We start from the raw sequence: 22,181 nt of genomic DNA, 5'->3' as shown, positions 1-22,181 counted from the left end.
TCCCTCAGGCGGTACTGCATCAAACAGCGACATCAGTGTGTAAAGGATATCACCACATGGGCTCAGGAACACTTCAGAAAACCACTGTCAGTAACTACAGTTCATTGCTACATCTGTAAGTGCAAGATAAAACTGTACTATGCAAAGCCAAAGCCATTTATCAACAACACCCAGAAATGCCGCCGGCTTCACTGGGCCCGAGCTCATCTAAGATGGACTGATGCAAAGTGGAAAAGTGTTCTGTGGTCTGACGAGTCCACATTTCAAATTGTTTTTGGAAACTGTGGACGTCGTGTTCTCCGGACCAAAGAGAAGAACCATCCGGATTGTTATAGGCGCAAAGTGTAAAAGCCAGCATGTGTGATGGTATGAGGGTGTATTAGTGCCCAAGGCATGGGTAACTTACACATCTGTGAATGCACCATTAATGCTGAAAGGTACATACAGGTTTTGGAGCAACATATGTTGTCATCCAAGCAACGTTACCATGGACGCCCCTGCTTATTTCAGCAAGACAATGCCAAGCCATGTATTACAACAGCGTGGCTTCATAGTAAAAGAGTGTGGGTACTAGACTGGCCTGCCTGTAGTCCAGACATGTCTCCCATTGAAAATGTGTGGCGCATTATGAAGCCTAAAATACCACAACAGAGACCCCCGGACTGTTGAACAACTTAAGCTGTACATCAAGCAAGAATGGGAAAGAATTCCACTTCAAAAATGTGTCTCCTCAGTTCCCAAATGTTTACAGAGTGTTGTTAAAAGGAAAGGCCATGTAACACAGTGGTAGAAATGCCCCTGTGCCAACTTTTTTGCAATGAGTTGCTGCCATTAAAATCTAAGTTAATGATAATTTACAACAACAAAAAAAAAAAAAATTCTCAGTGTGAACATTAAATATCTTGTCTTTGCAGTCTATTCAATTGAATATAAGTTGAAAAGGATTTGCAAATCATTGTATTCTCTTTTTATTTACCATTTACACAACGTGACAACTTCACTGATTTTGGGTTTTGTATTTGAAAAAACCATAAGCGCAAATATCTAATATAAAAGTAAAAAAATACAAATAAAATAACATATTTAACAATTACCAGAGTCAATAATATTCACTTTTTTATTTTTTTTGTTAATATATATATATTTTTAATTCAACATCAAAACTTGTTTCTTCAGTTTGACTGTTTATTTTTTAAGTAGGAAACTCGCGGCCCTATAATTGATCTCCACTCGTCATTAGTAATGACATCAAGCCTGTGTGATGTTTGATCCTTTGGAACAGAGATCGTTTCTTCAAACAACATCTTTGAAGTATCGATTTCGTCTGCACGTGAGTTTGTTTAGCACGTTTACTCTGATAACAAAACAGAGTTGCCATGAAAGCACACGAGGGATTAAAACATGCAAAGACTTGACAGCACATGCAATTCTGATCCACCATACTCGTGTGCAGGGGACTGCGTCCCACAAGTGGGCGGAATAAGGAGCCTCAATCTATTTAGCATGTCTGTCCTCATAAAATAATTATTTAGCACACTCGGTGTGATTAATCAAGAGAAAAGAGTACAACTGTTCTGCGGCCGCTTTTTCGTGACTTTATTTATTACGTCTAGAAAGGACGTGCAAACTGTCGGTTGTGAATCGGGGCGATTTATAAAGAAATAAACAATGAATAATTTCTACAACTCTTATTTTTTTGTGATAGAGTGATTGGAGCACACACTTGTTTGTCACAAAAAACATTCATGAAGTTTGCTTCTTTTATGAATTTATTATGGGTCTACTGAAAATGTGAGCAAATGTGCTGGGTCAAAAGTATACATACAGCAACATACATGATCAATGTTAGTGATGTAGAAAAGTTACAATCAAATCAAATTAGCTTCATGGCATGGCCTCTTAACTTCATGTGAGAGATTATGATTGACCACACCTGTTGACTTCTCTGAGCCCATTTAAATAGGGCTCATGAGATGTAGTCTTTAGACTCAGTTACAAACGCGACAATGGGAAAGTCAAAGGAACTCGGCAAAGATCTGAAAAAAACGAATCATTGACTTGAACAAGTCAGGAAAGTCACTTGGAGCCATTTTAAAGCAGCTTAAGGTCCCAAGAGTGACTGTGCGGACAAATGTTTGTAAGTATAAAGTGCATGGCACAGTTTTGTCACTGCCACGATCAGGAAGAAAACGCAAGCTATCACCTGCTGCTGCGAGAAAACTGGTCAGGATGATCAAGAGTCAACCGAGGACCACCAAAAAGCAGGTCTGCAATGAATTCGAAGCTGCTGGGACACAGGTGTCATTGACCACAGTCAAGGGAGTTTTGAGGCTACCATGCAAGAAGGAAGCCCTTGCTCCAGAAGTGACACCTCTAAAGTTTGCTGCTGATCACATGGACAAAGGTAAGATTTTCTGGAGGAAAGTTATGTGGTCAGATGAAACAAAAATGGAGCTGTTTGGCCACAATACCCAGCAATATGTTTGGAGGAGAAAAGGCGAGGCCTTTAATCCCAGGAACCCCATGGTACCGTCAAGCATGGTGGTGGTAGTATTATGCTGTGGGCCTGTTTTTCTGCCAATGGAACTGGTGCTTTACAGAGAGTAAATGGGACAATGAAAAAGGAGGATTACCTCCAAATTATTCAGGACAAGATAAAATCATCAGCTCGGAGGTTGGGTCTTGGGCGCAGTTGGGTGTTCCAACAGGACAATGACTCCAAACACACGTCAAAAGTGGTAAAGGAATGGATAAATCAGGCTAGAATGAAGGTTTTAGAATGGCCTTCCCAAAGTCCTGACTTCAACGTGTGGACAATGCTGAAGAAACAAGTCCATGTCAGAAAACCAACACATTTAGCTGAACTGCACCAATTTTGTCAAGAGGAGTGGTCAAAAAATCATCGAGAAGCTTGTGGATGGCTACCAAAAGCGCCTTATTGCAGTGAAACTTGCCAAGGGACATGTAAGCAAATATTAACATTGCTGTATGTATACTTTTGACCCAGCACATTTGCTCACATTTTCAGTAGACCCATAATAAATTCATAAAAGAAGCAAACTTCATGAATGTTTCTTGTGACCAACAAGTATGTGCTCCAATCACTCTATCACAAAAAAATAAGAGTTGTAGAAATGATTGGAAACTCAAGACAGCCATGACATTATGTTCTTTACAAGTGTATGTCAACTTTTGACCATGACAATATATAATCAATAATGCAAAATGTTAGGGGTGTCAAACATTTTTACAGATTAACTGCAATTCTTATTTGAACGATTCACAATCGTTTAAAAAAAAAAAAAATCGCCTTATTTGTAATGTACATTTTAAGCATTTTATTAAACAAAACCAGTTTTCTTCTAAGTAATATAGAAATTGATCACATATGTTTATTTTATGGAGGAATGTAGTTAATCATTGAACTGGCACCCAATGTTATTACAAAGTATTGATTTTGAATTGAGAATATATTCTGAATCGAATGGTGTGGTACCCAAAGACTCACGGCCGTAGAAAATATGTACTGGACCAAAAATCACTCCATATTCTCTACTGATTGCCAGGGTTACCATATTTCTGAGTTATTGTGTAGAAATATGAGGAAACAATAACAAAAGTATACTTCATTCATTAACTGTGTTACGAAAAAGATCAGTAATAATAATACATAATGTTGAATATAGAGAACATACAAACATTTATTTATTGAATCAAAAATATTGAAATCCAATGATATGGTGCGATTGCCAACAGCTACAACTATGCACAAAGCAAACTACTTACACTACCGTTCAAAAGTTTGGGGTCACATTGAAATGTCCTTATTTTTGAAGGAAAAGCACTGTACTTTTCAATGAAGATAACTTTAAACTAGTCTTAACTTTAAAGAAATACACTCTATACATTGCTAATGTGGTAAATGACTATTCTAGCTGCAAATGTCTGGTTTTTGGTGCAATATCTACATAGGTGTATAGAGGCCCATTTCCAGCAACTATCACTCCAGTGTTCTAATGGTACAATGTGTTTGCTCATTGGCTCAGAAGGCTAATTGATGATTAGAAAACCCTTGTGCAATCATGTTCACACATCTGAAAACAGTTTAGCTTGTTACAGAAGCTCCAAAACTGACCTTCCTTTGAGCAGATTGAGTTTCTGGAGCATCACATTCGTGGGGTCAATTAAACGCTCAAAATGGCCAGAAAAAGAGAACTTTCATCTGAAACTCGACAGTCTATTCTTGTTCTTAGAAATGAAGGCTATTCCACAAAATTGTTTGGCTGACCCCAAACTTTTGAATGGTAGTGTAAGAACGAAGAACAATTTTTCTCAACAAAAGAGAAGAAATATAACCTCAGAAAATAATCTAATTTAAAACATTTGTACGCACGTACAACACTTAAAACCTTCAGTATATCAGTATGTGGAATTAAATGATTGATTGGATAATAAACAACGTACTGATATGGTCCAGTTTAAGAAACACTTCCATCCCAAAGTAATTACAATGTACAACAAAGAATAATCCTCATAAACATTTTAAACCTTATTAAAAATTGAATCACAATGTACTCAACTATTTATTCACGAGAACCTATTTATTATTTATTTACTGTGTCTGTTGCAGATTAACTACAAACAAATGTGTTAGAAATTGCGATGAAACAAAAGTTAGTCACACACACACTAGTAGTGGTGAAATTAACCTCTGCATTTGACCCATCCCCTTGTTCACCCCATGGGAGGTGAGGGGAGCAGTGAGCGGCAGCGATGGCCGCGCTCGGGAATCATTTTGGTGATTTAATCCCCAATTCCAACCCTTGATGCTGAGTGCCAAGCAGGGAGGTAATGGCTCCCATTTGTATAGTCTATGGTATGACTCGGGGTTTGAACTCACGACCTACCCATCTCAGGGTGGACACTCTAAATAAGCTCCTTTCGGATATGCCGTAATGAGAAATGTGATGCACCATATAGTAACTGTAAGCACATTTAACGTATAACGTATTGTCATAACCATAACCACTTAGTTGCAAGAAGGGTTGGTACCCATTGGTACCCAGTGGTACTTAGCTCTTCCCGTAATTTCCAAGGAGAATTTAGATACCACTTGCCAAACGTGAACGCGCAGAAGGTGTGCGCAATTGTGACTCGGCTTAAACTGGTCGACACATTTGCCTCGTGGTGTGAGTACGCCCTGAGAGGCCTCGTTCAGTTCTTTTGTTTCCATGCTGCACTGATTCCTCCTCTAACCACAGGATAATGGTGTGTCAGCTCGACTTTGAGAAATTTGATTTGCAACCCTCGTATTTCAGGCGGAGACAATAATTAGATTTTGTCTGATGGCGCGTTAACGCAATGAGTGACTCCCTCCTGGCGCCGAGCCACGGCCTGCAAAGAAACGGCCTGAGTTAATGCAGTTGCATCATTAAACTCCGGGGTCTCACCATCTATCCGGGATCATTAGCGCTCGTGTTTTTCACCGAGGCCTCTCCAGCCGAGTCCCAGCAGCCTTTGTCCTCAGAAGATCAGAGGGATGATAACAAGAAGCTACTCCTGAACTGGGACACGCTATAAGCCATGGCGGCTGGTGGGAGGGGGTCTGACACAACCCACAATGCTTTGCAGAGCCTTGCGTGAGGCTGATGACATGCGGGCGACTCCGACCTGACCCGTGCTTGCCGCTGATAGGGCGCACGTGTGGTTTCTTCAAGGTCTATGAGTCTATGCGGGTCATTGATTAAAAGACACACTGTACACGTTTCGTTGTCCGGAGTCTATACGGGTCATTGATTAAAAGACATACTGTACACATTTCGTTGTCCGACAGCGTTTCCTCTTCCCGCGTATTTTGACCCTGAACTCTGTGACACCGTGCTGCTCGACACTCTGCGGTCCACTCAAGATAGAAAGCCTCTTTATTGACTCGTAAACTCTCACTCGCAGCTTTGCACAGAAACTAAAACAAACTAACGGTGACAACACTGCACTCTGTGGAGTATGGCACCTTGCTCAACGGTGCACCTTTCAAAATTTGCATTACAAAATAGGTGAACTTTCCCAGAAAAACAGGGAACAAACAGGGTTTAGTCATTTTTTTTTTGGTCGACAAACCGCCGTTGAATCAATAAAAACAAACTGGAAAACCAGGCCTTGGATCCCAATAATAACTACAGTAAGTCCTGAATCCAGACGATCACCCCCAACATGTCATCACCTGCACTTTATCCTATATTTCAGTGTTTTTCCACCACTGTGCCGTGAAATCCAGTCTGGTGTGCCGTGGGAGATTATGTAATTTCATCTATCCTTCCATCCATTCATCTTCTTCCGCTTATCCGAGGTGGGGTCGCGGTAGCAGCAGCCTAAGCAGGGAAGCCCAGATTTTCCTCTCCCCAGCCACTTGGTCCAGCTCTTCCCGGGGGATCCCGAGGCGTTCCCAGGCCAGCCGGGAGACATAGTCTTCCCAACGTGTCCTGGGTCATCCCCGTGGCCTCCTACCGGTCGGACGTGCCCTAAACACCTCCCTAAGGAGGCGTTCGCGTGGCCTCCTGACCAGATGCCCGAACCACCTCATCTGGCTCCTCTCCATGTGGAGGAGCAGCGGCTTTAGTTTGAGCTCCTCCCGGATGGCAGAGCTTCTCACCCTATCTCTAAGGGAGAGCCCCGCCACCCGGCGAAGGAAACACATTTTGGCCGCTTGTACTCGTGATCTTGTCCTTTCGGTCATAACCCAAAGCTCATGACCATAGGTGAGGATGGGAACGTAGATCGACCGGCAAATTGAGAGCTTTGCCTTCGGGCTCAGCTCCTTCTTCACCACAACGGATCGATACAGCGTTTACATTACTGAAGACGCCGCACCGATCCGCCTGTGGATCGCACAATCCACTCTTCCCTCACTCGTGAACAAGACTACAAGGTACTTGAACTCCTCCACTTGGGGCAAGATCTCCCCCCCAACCCGGAGATGGCACTTCACCCTTTTCCGGGCGAGAACCATGGACTCGGACTTGGAGGTGCTGATTCCCATCCCAGTCGGTTCACACTCGGCTGCGAACCGATCCAGTGAGAGCTGAAGATCTTGGCCAGATGAAGTCATCAGGACCACATCATCTGCAAAAAGCAGAGACCTAATCCTGCAGCCACCAAACCAGATACCCTGACTGCGCCTAGAAATTCTGTCCGTAAAAGTCAAGAACAGAATCGGCTCATTCCTTACAATTTCAATAGCCTAGTGCCAAGCAGTCCTACGAATTGAACTTAGGTCTCTTCGGTCAAAGTCTGAATAATTAATATCGATATCAATATCAGATCGGGACACCTCTGACCCTAATCTAACCTGTAGCTGTAACCCATAACCTCAAAGCTAAACCTCAGCCCAATCATCATCTTGACCCAAACTTTAAGCCTCACTGCTCTGCACACCAAACCTTCTTCCTGCTTACAACTTTGTGACCAATAAGAGAAGACACTGAATCCGTTGCTTTCCAATGAAGTGACCAATTAAAAACCTCACTCCCGCTGGAAAAATCGATCCAGGTGGTTGTTTAGAGTGCGTCGGGACAAACACAGCAAACAACACGTTTGTCCCCCAGTTTTGAAGCCACTTTGTCCTGAAAGAATCCCAGACAAACCCCTTTCTGGGACGTTGTTCGCTCCAGTAAATCAAATATTAACCATAATGTTAATATTTACAAATAGGTCCACCAACCCAAATACTTTGACAAGGGTATCAGGGGAAAAGAGCCGTTTGCGCTCTTGTGGCATGTAAACAAAGTCAATGAAGAGATCGTTGGGCTAAATGAGGGGTCTCAGTTTTGCAGCACACTTTTTGTGGTCCTCTACCTAATCTTGTAGTGTGGACGTGGCCAATAACGAACTACAAACTGAGCAACACAAAGAGCAACTTGCATTAAGCAAGATGATGTGTTGCATGATTAATACCTCATACTATAGAAACTCTACATCCAGTGGCCCCCTGGTAATTTGCGTTGAAAACCCCTGGTATAAATAATGATGTTCTGTGATACATGATCTAAGAAGAGTTGCAAAGTTTCCCAATGACAACACTGACCTATGAGCAAGCCAAAAGGATGACATGCTGGTGCTTCAAAGCAAACAGTGGCGGACTGGACAACGCTGCTATTCTGAGGACTGATTGGATAGCATCTAAAAACGTTGCTCTACAAAATAATAATAGAACACATATTATTAACCTTTGCCACTCCTAGCACTGAAGTCACTGCCTTTTGCGCCATTGCTGTCATGATCCCATGACTGCTCTTTTAACGGCCCAAACAAAGTCCAGAAATGGTGGCGGTTCAAGGTAAACAGTACCTCGCCAACGACGGAGGCGTGACCGGATGATGACTTATGTCCTCGTGAGTGATTGGATGGTGGCAATATTTATAAACGAGCGTGTGTGGATTGTAGTGTGTTTTCCAGTTGAGAAGAAGGAGAAGAAGAGCGAATCAAAGCTAGCCCCATTTGAACAAGTCATGAGCGGATGTCCTTACTTTCAGAAGAGGCATTTGTACGTGTCTGCTATCTCTTCAACTGTGCTTGTTCCTTGGCTGAATTGATTAAAAGTCTTCTCCACGCTGCAGGTTGTTTAAAAAACAGCCTCCAAAGCCCGAGGAAGAAGAAGATGCCTCTCAGGTTGGCATCAACAGGGCTAGTAAAGGCGGAATCATCTATGGAGAGTACCTCCAGGTAGAGACAAACCACCTGTCACTTCTTAACTCGGGATCATTTCTAAATTCTTTGTTTGTGTGGAATCTTCTCTGGGGCGCGGGGTTCAGCTGGACAAAATTCTGACGGCCCAGGTGCTGCAGAGTGAACTGAAGGGTAATAAAATCCATGACGAGCACCTCTTCATCGTCACTCATCAAGGTGAGGCGTCTTTGTCGGGGTACGTCTGTGCTTTGGAGCTTTTGAACGACATCTAAAAGTAGGATTTCATTTCAGCCTATGAACTGTGGTTCAAACAGATCTTGTTTGAACTGGATTCAGTCCGTGAGATCTTCGCGAGTGGACATGTGAGTGGATTGATCTGTGGGTTGTTTTCTCAATAAATTAAAATGTTTTTGTTCTCACCTAAAGAACTAATGCAAACTGAGCTTGACTAATTGATCTTGAGACCCAAGTTTTGTTTCTAGATGTGTTTTAAACTCCTTAATTAGCTATTTGGTATAAGATGGCAACTATGATTTCAAATATTTATATTTTTTCAGACAGCTTTTGGCTTTAACTGCTAATAGTTGTGTTTTTTTTGCCTCGCTTTTTCGTACAGGTTCGAGATGAACGCAACATGCTCAAGGTCAACACTCGCATCCACAGAATCGTGATGATCTTCAGGCTGCTGGTGGACCAGTTTGCCGTATTGGAAACCATGACAGCCTTGGACTTTTTTGACTTTAGGTAAACTTAGGGATGTAATGATTACAGTTATTCATATCAATCAATCAAAGTTTATTTGTATAGCCTTAATCAAAAGTGCCTCAAAGGGCTTCACAAACCACAAGGACATCCCCTGATTCGGGCAAGAGCCAGAGAAAATAACGCGGTTAAAACTCCTGGCGGTTGATGGTGATACTGCTCATTTCCTGGAAACTAATTTCAGTGCATGTTTACGTACTTTTTGAGCATATTAAACAATACCGTGATCAAACAGTGACATGAAACGTTCCAACTATGGAAGATGTTCTGCGGAGGGGTTATTCATGTTATTTTGTTTTTGGTTCTGTAGGGAATATTTGTCTCCGGCCTCCGGCTTCCAAAGCCTTCAGTTCCGGCTCGTGGAGAACAAAATCGGGGTTCCGGACAACCTGAGGGTGCCGTACAACAGGCAGCACTATAGGGACATCTTCAAGGGTGAAGACGGTGAGACGCTGCTCGCCACCGAAAAGGAAGCGACGCTCTTAAAACTTGTGGAGGTAAACAAAAAAAAATAGTCAGAAGATGATTCAAAGTGTTGCCTTATGTGATGGAAGAATGTGTTCTTCATCAAAGGAATGGCTGGAGAGAACTCCTGGCCTGGAAATGGATGGCTTCAACTTCTGGGGAAGGCTGGAGACCAACATATTCGACAGGCTGAATAAGGAAGAAGAGAAGATCAAGGTAAGACCAGAGCAATGAAAAGCTTAGCGACAGAAAGTAAATTTTCAATGCCTTCTTCTTCCGTAGAAAATGTCCGACTGTGAGGACAAAGAGGAGATGATGGTGGAGCTGCTCGGACGGAAGGAGCTCTTCAGCTCCTTGTTTGACGTCAAGCGTCACGAGCACCTTCTCAGCAAAGGTCAGAACCTCAGAAACCTAGTAAAACAATCGATGTTGAAGACGTGGCTGACTGAGCTTATTCTTTCCCCAACAAGGTGAGAGGCGGCTGTCTCACAAAGCTCTGCAAGGTGCCCTCATGATCTACTTCTACAGGTAGCGCCATCATTCATCTGGTTTTCTCAGCTATAACTTTGTCAATCAAACACGATCCAGTACAAGAACTGTAGAAAAGATGATTTCTTTACAAAGATAACTGGGAATGTTTGTAGCAGACAACCAGGGCATCCTGGCATATTCTTCGCCACCGCAAGGGCCAAATAACTTTAATCGAACAGCAGCACCATGAGGGAGTTTAACCCCATACCATAGTCGAGGTTGTCACGTTCTAAAGATGATTTACTAAATGTGAGTACTCGTTAGACGTGTCATCAATGAATGCGTGAGCTTTGGGAGGTCAGTATGAATGTGTAGGAATAAGCTAATGTTTGGCGGCCCATTTGAAACGAGTCTCTGAGAGCCCACCCCAGCTCCAGTATTTTTGGTGTCTTCTAATAAAAAAGTGGATTAGGAACTAATAATCATATTCCTAGTAGAGAGGTTGGCCAATTCCTGAAGTATGTGGATATTACAACCTCACACCTTTTGAGAATTTGTGTGTATTGCGGTAATTTTCTAAAATTACATGTGGGAAATTACAGAAAAATTGCTTTAAAAATGGTTTTACTTAAAATTGTGTATCATATATAATATAATAAATGTATGTGGTTATATATTAAGCAAATTTTGGTAGTGTTTTCACTTAAAGATAATGAGTTTAAATTTAATAAAAAATACTTGATTAAAGTTCATTGATAATACAAAAGTATATAATATTTTGTTTTATCCTATTTTCTTCGTTTTATTCCCAGAAAAAAACATGGTTGAGTCAACTAATTCAACATGATTTTTTTTTTTTTTTTTTTTTTTTTTGTCCTGTCCAGCTTCTCAGGCAAATCATATAGTTGATGTAGATGCCCATATCGGCTGTTCAGATTTACTTTACAAAAGAGAAGTGTAGGATACTTCTCTTATGTGCTCTCTAAAGGACTACATTTTTTTGTTGTTGTTGTTGAAATCTATGATTCGGTTTTCCAAATCCAAATCTACTTTATTTATTTACCATTATTAACTAACAAACAAACAGTTTCCAGAGTGCTCCAATCAGCTAAACAGACTCAATAACTCCACTGTGACGTTTTGGTGAATTTACGAAACTGAAACAACACAAAATGAAAGCTGTTGAAAGTTAGCAATACTAACACAGACACTTGTAAACGTGTTAGCATGTTAGCTAATGCATGATGATAGCGTGCAAAAATATGTATAAAAACACTCCTACAGACATCACACATGGGACGCTTCAGTAAGTAAAAATGGTTTTAGTTCTAATGTAAAACTTACAAATGTTGCTTGAAGTGATGAATGAAGAATCCATACGAGTAGAAACGCTATGGACGGCTATAAAAAACGAAACGGCACTTCTACTTCCGGGTTGAAAGCACCTGCAGTGAGCTAACCCGTCCAAAAGATGGCGTCAGAGCACATACAATAACACACCCTCAACATAAACGCAATAAAAAGTCATTCAATTAAAAGCATTTAAAACAATAGATAAAATAATAACATAAAATGATGACAAAAATTTAAAAAATTAAAAACACCAAAAGACCACATGATTCAAGCAGATTTAAAAGCTTGAGACTTAAAATATATATTAGTTTTTTAACATTTTGACCCTTTCCTGTAGCGAAAAAAGGTAAGCAAAATGATGGTGATAAACAAACTGTTAACCACGACAAAAACAAACAAAAGTGAGCATTATCATTTTTAAAAATATGTTTTTTTTTCATGGAATGTATTGTATATCGTTAAATTGCCTAAGGTTGGGCTTCCCCAAAAGGTTGTTGCATCTCTCACATGTTTGAAACGTCAACGCTGACCTTGGACTGTGCTTTTTTTCAAAAGGGAGGAGCCGAGGTTCCAGGTTCCGTTCCAGCTGCTCACCTCCCTCATGGACATGGACGAGCTCATGACCAAATGGAGATGTACGTGTTGCACCACACGGGGAAACAATAAGTGCAGTAATTGGCCCTAGGGCGGGGGGGGGGACTAAGAGAGAAGTTTGTTGGTGTAAAGTTAGTTCAGGGCCTTGGGAATCTTCCAACCTAATCCCACTCAATACATTTTTACTGACCCTGGTGTCACTTGAGTGAATTATTAATGGCCTCAATGCGACATCTCACCTTCCATTTTGTGTGTTTGTGTGTGTGTGTGTTTTTTTTTGTCCGCCTGCAGACAACCATGTATGCATGGTGCACCGCATGATTGGCAGCAAGGCCGGCACTGGGGGGTCGTCTGGCTACCACTACCTGAGGTCCACAGTCAGGTATGTTTGCACCTCATCAAACCCAGCTATAATGAATGTGTGATATATTACCGTAATTTTGCGGACTACATGTATATAAGCCACACCCCACAGAAGTAAAATTGTGACAACCCGTCACAATTTTATTCCAAAAATGTCACTGTTTTACAAGAACAACAACAAAAATTGGCAATATTGTGATAGAAGTCAGATTTTCATATGGCAAATGTCACCATTTTGCATCAAAAAGTAAGCATTTTACATTTAAAAAAAGTGATTATTTTACTAGAAAATATTGCAGTATGACAGAAACAGAAATAATAAGAGAATTTTAGAACAAAAAAGTCGACACATTGTGAAAAAAAACCTGCTTTTAGTTGTTTTTCTTACTTTTATTTTATAAAAAAAAAAGTTGAGTTGAGTTGAGTTGAGTTTGAGTTTATTTCGAACATGCAACATGATACATCACAATTTCCAGTTTCTCTTTTCAACATGTTCGAAAAGGAGTAGGAAGAAGCAGCGCTTATTTAATCCTACCCCTTTTCTTTACATAACAGTTGCAAAACTTTTTGTTCACTTCCTGTTCACATTTTTTTCACAATAAACTCCATAAGTAGTCACAATAAAAATAAATAAATAATTAATAGTAAGAATTTAATAATAATAATTGGTGAAGTAAGTCATATTTCATATGCTGAGATAAGTAAGATTACTTTAAGAATGAATGAATGGATGGATGAAATAAATTGAGAATGTTTGTCATGGTTCTTCTTCTTTGTACTTTGTAAACACTTTAAGTTTGAAGAGTTTCTTGAAGTGGATCATATTAGGACATTGTTTGATTGCTTTGCTTAATCCATTCCATAATTTAATTCCACATACTGATATACTGATATATAAAGTTGTTCCATATATTAGCCGCAGATGTATACATTGTGAAATTAGTTATTTAAACAGAAATATTTTGTACATGTTTATTTACATACCATAATTGTTTCCAAACGGTGTCTGTAACAGGGCAGTAAAACGGCTGATCAAACAAAACAGAAGCCATCATCATGGGCCCACTAGCTGCTCTCCAATCAGCTAAACAGACTCAATAACTGCTCAAAAAGGTTCATTATGTTTTCTTATTCATATACTCTTTCAAATGTTCTTGTAGTCAGACAATATTGTCGGTATATTAAATAGAATATTTACCTGACATTGACAGTCGAAACATGCCAGGTCAAGATCCCATCTAATATACTGACAATATTGTCTGATTACAAGAAAAATTGAAAGAGTAGACTCAATAACCCCACGGTGACGTTTTGGTGGATTTACGAACCTGAAACAACACAAAATGAATGCCGTTGTAAGTTAGTAATACTAACACAGGACACTTGTAAACGTGTTAGCATGTTAGTTAACGTCATTGCATTACGATAGCGCGCACAAATGTGCATAAAAACACTCCTACTAGTGTCGTCCCGATACCGATATAGGCGAGGATTAGTGATTTAGAAGTAGCTAAAACACTGCAGACTGCGGATGGACTTTAGCCGCTAGCTAGCTATGTCTTAAAGCACCTCTTCCTGAGGGTGTTTCAGTGTTATAACTTCACCTTTATCTTTACTTTTTAAGCCAAAATGCGTCCGTTCTCCCTTTTCTGTCTACACGCTGTGTCTGCTTGTAAGTACTCTGTGATTGTGCGCTGCCGAACATGCTCTTCTGCCCGTAAAACCAGCAATGACACGATGTGACAACGACGGGGTGGTGGTTGACCGGTACTTTTTAGAGGCGGTATAGTACCGAATATGATTCATTAGTATCGCGGTACTATACTAATACCGGTATACCGTACAACCCTTTTTTTTTTTTGTCCTGTCCAGCTTCTCAGGCATATCATATAGTTCATGTAGATGCCCATACTTCTCTTGTTGCCTTATTTGTATTTGACTTTATTAAATGAATTTATATTATTATTTGGTGCAGCCAGGCCGGAGCAGGAGGGGATAGAAAGAAGAAAAAAAGGAAGACAGAGGGGGAAATTGTGGGGACAAGAGGAGGATAAGACAAAAACAACAACAACAACAAACACAACAATAACAACAACAACATTAGCAAATAGGATATGTAGAAATATGATGGTAAAAGTGATAGCAAAGAAGCAGTTAGTGAAATAAATAACACAGAAATGACAATGAGCATTATTACACTACAAATGGAGCAATACAAATACTAATATAAATATCACTATTTACAATGAATAATAACAATAATTACCTCTAATATCAACAATACAGTTGTCCAAATGCAACAATACATACATGTCATGATACCGTACAACCAAGAGAACATACAAATCCTTTATTTATTGAATCAAAGATTCTGAAATTCCACGACATAGTGCATTTGCAAACAGCTAAAATGATACACAAAGCAAACTATAACCTGCTACCCAAGAATTTACAACAATTCTTCTCAAAAAAAGAGGAGAAATATAATCTTAGAGAAAATTTTAATTTAAAACATTTGTATGCACGTACAACACTTAAGACCTTCAGTATATCAGTATGTGGAATTAAATGATGGAATGGATTAAGCAAAGCAATCAAACAATGTACTAATATGATCCACTTCAAGAAACTCTTCAAACTTAAAGTGTTTACAAAGTACAAAGAAGAAGAACCATGATAAACATTCTCAATTTACTTAATTCATCCATTCTTTCACTCTCAAAATATTCTTACTTATCTCACCATATGAAATATAACTTACTTCCCCAATTATTATTTATTTATTTATTTTTATTGTGATTACTTATGGAGTATATTGTGAATACATTGAGAACAGGAAGTGAACAAAAGTTTTAGCAACTGTTATGTAAAAGAAAAGGGGTAGGATTAAATAAGCTCTGCTTCTTCCTACTCCTTTTCGAACATGTTGAAAAGAGAACCTGGAAATTGTGATGCATCATGTTGTATGCTTGCATGTTCGAAATAAACTCAAACTCAACTCAACCCTAACTCCTACAGACATCACACATGGGACGCTTTAGTAAGTCAGAATTGTTTTAGTTATATTGTAAAACTCACAATCGTTGCTTGGAGTGATGAATGAAGAGTCCATACGAGTAGAAACGCTATGGACGGCTGGAAAATGGAATGGCACCTCTACACCTGCAGCGAGCTAACCCACGGGGCCATAGCACATACAATAAAACACCTTTTCACTGTACCGTATTTTCCGCACCTAAAAACCACAATTTTTCTCAAAAGCTGACAGTGCGGCTAATAACCCGGTGCGCCTTATATATGGATTAATATTAATATTTATTTTCATATAGTTTAGGTCTCGCAACTACGGTAAACAGCCGCCATCTTTTTTCCCCGTAAAAGAGGAAGCGCTTCTTCTTCGGTAAGCAACCGCCCCCATAGAAGAGGAAGCGCTTCTTCTTCTACGGTAAGCAACCGCCAAGGTGAGCACCCGCCCCCGTAGAAGAAGAAGCGCGCGGATATTAAGTTTCATTTCATTTGTGTGTTTCTGTAAAGACCACAAAATGTCTCCTACTAAGAGACACGCGTACAAGGTTCCACTGACTTTTGATATTCATGTGAACCGCACTGTGGATACAACGGGAACACGTACGGTGAATATTCGCACCACAGGGAATGAGAAGTCGTCCTACTGTGGTTCTAGCTTGCCATGCTAACGGCCGGAAACTTCCACCCACGGTGATATTCAAAAGGAAAACCTTGCCAAAAGAGAACTTTCCAGCCGGCGTCATCATAAAAGCTAACTCGAAGGGATGGATGGATGAAGAAAAGATGAGCGAAGACACCGGGTGACTTTTTTCACGCAGCTCCGTCCCTGTTGATCTACGACTGCATGCGCGTCCACATCACAGATGGTGTCAAAAAACAAGTGAAGCACGCCGAAGAAGAAGAATTCAAGGGATTTGTGGATGAGTAATAACTTCATAAAGTAAGCTTTAAATGTTTATTTTGTGTGTTGTGTGACACTAACGTTCGAGCAATGTTGAGTTATTGATGTTGCTATTGCTCGGCACTATTTTGAGTGTTACTATTTTTGTGATTGCACATTTGCACATTACATTTTGGGAGTGAACAGAGTTGTTAGAACGCTGGTTTGTGATATATCATTAAAGTTTGACTGACCCATATGACTGTTTTTTTGACATTCCCTTTAGTGTAGCGAAGGTGCGGCTAATAACACGGGGCGGCTAATAGGTAAACAAAGTTTTGAAATATGCCATTCATTGAAGGTGCGGCTTACAACACGGGGCGGCTTATGGTGCGGAAAATACGGTATTTGCTTGTTATGTTTTTTTCCAACTATTTACATTATGGCCGTCAGTGAAGAAACAGTCTTATAAGCCGCAGGATTCGAAGTGTGGGAAAAAAAGGAGTATTATCATCGCATATTTTGCTGACAATCTGTGTCCTCTGTAGTGGACGTTTGCCGTCTTGTGCTTGACAGCATGTCTTTGTGCCGCAGTGATCGCTACAAGGTCTTCGTGGACCTCTTCAACCTGGCCACCTTCCTGGTGCCTCGCCACTGGGTGCCCAAGCTCAACCCCAGCGTGCACACCTTCCCGTACACGGCCGAGTGCTGCGACAGCTCCTACTGCAGCAGTGAGGACTCCGACTAGCACCCCCACCACCGTCCTCCGTGAAACTCGCCACGGCCCCGGCCACGCAAAAGTCCCTCGACGTGCACCGAGTACGACGTGGAAATACGATTATTATTAACAACAACAATAATGTCGGCCTGCGTCTGAAACCGTTTGCACGGCGTGGAATTTAAAAAAAGTGTACATAATGTTGATAATGTCGACGCATCGGCCACAGCATTACAAGCTTATATTTTTTTATATGTTACAAAAACATAATAATTGGACATGCAGGTGTACCTAATGTTGTGGCCGGTGACTGTAAGTGCTGTATAGGTGTTTTTAACGCAATGTACATATTTACCCGGTAATCTATGTAATCATTGTACACCTTCATTTATAACCTTTTCTTATTTAACTATACATATTTGTTGTACATATGTGTTGCTGTTTGTGTGCATTGTTAATGGCCTCATTAAAATGCAGCATGTATGTCCTTGTTGATTTGTTTTGATAATATAAACTGAGTACACACACACACACACACACACACACACACACACACACACACACACACACACACACACACACACACACACACACACACACACACACACACACTCTTGTTGTAGTTGTTACCTTCTTGGGACCTCTGACAAATGCCTCCCTCTTCAGGACCAGCCTTTCTAGATATATAAAGATTTGTATTTACAACATTAATAATATATACATACTGTGCAAATATTTAAAAAAGCTTGTTGTGAAAAATGAGTTGGAATTTCACAAGAAAAAGGTCACAATTTCACAAGAAAAACTTGGAATTTTGGCAGTATTGTGATAAAAGTCGTTTCACTCAACGCAAGTCAAAGTTTTACAGGAAAAACTGAACATTTGTTTATGTTTGCCAAAAGACACGTAATGAACATTATTGAAAGTATTGATCGGACACCGAGCGCTGCCCCAACTGCACTATTCCCTCCAAAAATTAAAAACAAGCAATTATGTTATTTACAGTGTAAAGATCTCAGTGCAATGTTGTGTTGTCCTCTTATGTAATATTCACAAGTCATGGCCAATGATGAGTCAAAAGAGTGTTCAATTCACAAGATGATTTTTCTGCATATTTTACACTACAAGTGTGTTTGTCTCATGAGAAGGGGCGTGGCCTAAGGAGATCAACACCGATTTGCGTCCAACTCAGCAATAAACAATACACAAGAATATTGATTTATGAGGATTCGCCTCATGATATTATTAGACAACTGCCTTTGCATTTCATTATATTTTTTTCATGTATACTTTAAAAAAAATAAAAAAAAATAAATAAAAAAACATGTAGATTTCACAGGGAAAAAACAGCTCAGTTCCCAGAATTTCACTTTAAATATTATGGTGTGTTTTTTTTTTACTGGTGTTACTGTAAATCGAAAAAAATGGTGCTACTGTTTATTTTACAGTAAAAAAAAATGGCAGCTCAGTTGCCAGAATGTTATTGTCAAGTTACGGTAAAATAGAAAAAACGTATCACTGGTTCTTGTTTTTTTTTTTAAAGTAAAACTGAGCTGCCATTTTTTTTTTACGATTGTTATTTTTTACAGTGTTTTGCTGAAAATAGAAAAACGGCACCAGCGTTTTTTTTTATGGTTAAAATCTGGCAAGTGAGCTGACATTTTTTTTTTTACCGTAAAATCGAAAGTGTTTCTGTAAATAGAAACATTGTTTCACAGTTTTTATTTTTACAGTAAAGTTCTGGCAACTGAGCTGCTAGTTTTTTTCCCCACCACATAATCAATGCAATTTTTACAGTGTACAATTTCATGGATCACTTGCTTTGAAATTATAAGTTAGGCAAATATTCAACTATTTATTTTTATTAAGAAAACTATATTAGGAATTATTAGTATAATACCAATTATTTATTAGATAATAACACAGTTTAAAAGGTATGCAATTTCATACAGAACATGCATTTTTTTTATGTCCAAATAGAAAGATGGTATACATTTAGTAAGAAAATAGATCATATTTTATTGACCCGGGCCATATAAAATGATGTGGTGGGCCAGAGCTGGCCCCCGGGCCTTGAGTTTGAGACCTGTGTGTTATATGAAGCTGTGCACAAGTATTAGACAACTTCTTTCCCTCAGGTAAATTAATAAGATAGAAAAAAAACAGTTTTCTGGGGTGAACAAAACCTGTGTTAAAATTAAGCAATGCACATCACTGCCGCCTACAGGACTGGAGTGGAACAGTATTGCCTGGCATGTCGGAAAGAGTCAGTATTGGAAGACGTGTTAAAAAAATGGGTGTGTTTATGTCGAAATGGGTACAAATTTTGTTCTTCATATACAGATATATAGATAGTATGTATATATGTACAAAACCCAAAAGCAGTGAAGTTGGCACATTGTGTAAATGGTAAATAAAAAGAGAATACAATGATTTGCAAATCCTTTTCAACTTATATTCAATTGAATAGACTGCAAAGACAAGATATTTAATATTCAAACTGATAAACTTTATTTTTTTGCAAATATTAGCTCATTTGGAATTTGATGCCTGCAACATGTTTCAAAAAGCTGACACAAGTGGCAAAAAAGACTGAGAAAGCTGAGGAATGCTCATCAAAGACTTATTTGGAACATCCCACAGGTGAACAGGCTAATTGGGAACAGGTGGGTGCCATGATTGGGTATAAAAGCAGCTTCCATGAAATGCTCAGTCATTCACAAAACAAGGATGGGGCGAGGGTCACCACTTTGTCAACAAATGCGTGAGCAAATTGTCCAACAGTTTAAGAACAACATTTCTCAACCAGCTATTGCAAGGAATTTAGGGATTTCACCATCTACGCTCCGTAATACCATCAAAAGATTCAGAGAATCTGGAGAAATCACTGCACGTAAGCCATGATATTACGGACCTTTCCATGCCTCAGGCGGTTACTGCATCAAAAACCAACATCAGTGTGTAAAGGATATCACAACATGGGCTCAGGAACACTTCAGAAAACCACTGTCAGTAACTACAGTTGGTCGCTAACATCTGTAAGTGCAAGTTAAAACTCTGACATTGACATTTTTATCACCAGGAAAGATGAGGCCACCTACCTAGGTTCCCATTCTAGAGGCTAATCTTTCCTGTGATAAAATAAGCAACCAAGGTAATCAAAAAAGGTCAACCAACCAACGAGATTTCTCTATAGAATCTCCTCTCTGGTCAACAAAAGCACCATGAGGATTCTAGCTGGGGAACTCTCGTTCAACCCTTTTTCGATTACGCATGCACCTCCTGGTACCCTAGCACCTCCAAAACCCTCAAATCTAAACTCCAAACATCTCAGAACAAGCTAGTCAGGTTACTTCTAGACCTCCACCCCAGATCCCACCTCACTCCTACCCACTTCTCCAAAGTGGGCTGGCTCAAGGTGGAGGACAGAGTTAAACAACTTGCATTGAGCCTAGTCTATAAAATCTGCTACACCTCCCTGATACCGATAGTACATGTCAAACTACTTCCTTAACGTAATATGACCGCTCATAACCACAACACCAGGGGGAGCTCCACTAACCACGTTAAACCCAGATTTCCGAACTAAACAAAGGTCTTAACTCATTCTCTTTTTATGCCACATCAATGTGGAATGCGCTCCCAACAGGTATAAAAGAAAGGGCATCTCTATCCTCCTTCAAAACCGCAAAAAAGTATACCTCCAGGCAACTTCAACCCTAAACTAACACCCTCCACTGGATTGTTAATAATCAAATGTAAATAATCAAATGTAGATACTTTTTTCTTATGCTTTCTGATCGATCTCTCTCTCTCTCTCTCTCTCTCTCTCTCTCTCATCTCTCTCTTCTCTCTCTCTCTCTCTCTCTCTCTCTCTCTCTCTCATCTCTCTCTCTCTCTCTCTCTCTCTCTCTTCTCTCTCTCTCTCTCTCTCTCTCTCTGTCCACTACTTGCTGTACATACAGTATCCTACCAAGTCAGACCTACACTGTTTCAATGTCCATTTTCTCTGTTCTCAATTGTTGATGACTGAAGTGATGATAACAACCAAACCTAACCCCCCCCCCTCCCCCCCCCCCCCCCACACTCCCCTCCACATCCCCACAGCCCGGATTGTAAATAATGTAAATAATTCAATTCAATCTGATGATTATCTTGTGTGATGACTGTGTTATGATGATAGTATATATCTGATAGTATATATCTGTATCATGAATCAATTTAAGTGGACCCCAACTTAAACAAGTTGAAAAAACTTATTGGGGTGTTACCATTTAGTGGTCAATTGTACGGAATATGTACTTCACTGTGCAACCTACTAATAAAAGTCTCAATCAATCAATCAATCAATACTATGCAAAGCCAAAGCCATTTATCAACAACACCCAGAAAAACCGGGCTGTTTCTGGAAACTCTGGATGTCGTGACCAAAGAGGAAAAGAACCATCCGGACTGTTATAGGCGTGAAGTTGAAAAGCCAGCATGTGTGATGGTATGGGGGTGTATTAGTGCCCAAGACATGGGGTAACTTACACATCTGTGAAGGCACCATTAATGCTGAAAGGTACATACAGCTTTTGGAGCAACATATGTTCATCCAAGCAACGTCTTTTTCATTGACGCCCCTGCTTATTTCAGCAAGACAATGCCAAGCCACGTGTTAAAACAGCGTGGCTTGATAGTAAAAGAGTGCGGGTACTAGACTGGCCTGCCTGTAGTCCAGGACCTGTCTCTCATTGAAAATGTGGTGGTGCATTATGAAGCCTAAAATACCACAACGGTGACCCTGGACCGTTGAACAACTTAAGCTGTACATCAAGCAAGAATGGGGAAGAATTCCACCTGAAAAGCTTCAAAAATGTGTCT

General features: G+C 40.0%; 2 protein-coding genes across 2 annotated transcripts in view; both read left to right on the top strand.

The window, feature by feature from the left end:
* The window catches only part of si:dkey-237h12.3 (teneurin-3), a 581,230-nt gene that overhangs the window by 547,414 nt on the left and 11,635 nt on the right, over window positions 1–22,181 (top strand).
* On the top strand, window positions 8,432–17,792 carry LOC133644920 (tryptophan 2,3-dioxygenase A-like). Its single transcript, XM_062039679.1, has 12 exons — window positions 8,432–8,539; window positions 8,613–8,718; window positions 8,808–8,898; window positions 8,974–9,044; window positions 9,299–9,426; window positions 9,755–9,941; window positions 10,018–10,125; window positions 10,192–10,303; window positions 10,380–10,437; window positions 12,289–12,368; window positions 12,619–12,709; window positions 17,192–17,792. The coding sequence occupies exons 1-12, from the start codon at window positions 8,505–8,507 to the stop codon at window positions 17,343–17,345; spliced, it is 1,221 nt and encodes a 406-aa protein (XP_061895663.1). The 5' UTR covers window positions 8,432–8,504; the 3' UTR covers window positions 17,346–17,792.

The sequence above is a fragment of the Entelurus aequoreus genome, linkage group LG28 (genome assembly GCF_033978785.1).
Source record: "Entelurus aequoreus isolate RoL-2023_Sb linkage group LG28, RoL_Eaeq_v1.1, whole genome shotgun sequence".
Taxonomy (NCBI): Eukaryota; Metazoa; Chordata; class Actinopteri; order Syngnathiformes; family Syngnathidae; genus Entelurus; species Entelurus aequoreus.
Note: the sequence above shows the minus strand (reverse complement) of the source record. Positions and strands in the feature narration are given on the sequence as shown.

Excerpts from the sequence above, each read along its gene's own strand:
- LOC133644920 (XM_062039679.1), top strand. The coding sequence starts at position 8,505 with ATGAGCGGATGTCCTTACTTTCAGAAGAGGCATTT. Across the intron at positions 9,942-10,017 it reads CGCTCTTAAAACTTGTGGAG|GAATGGCTGGAGAGAACTCC; the intron begins GTAAACAAAAAA and ends TCTTCATCAAAG. Across the intron at positions 10,438-12,288 it reads CTCATGATCTACTTCTACAG|GGAGGAGCCGAGGTTCCAGG; the intron begins GTAGCGCCATCA and ends TTTTTTCAAAAG.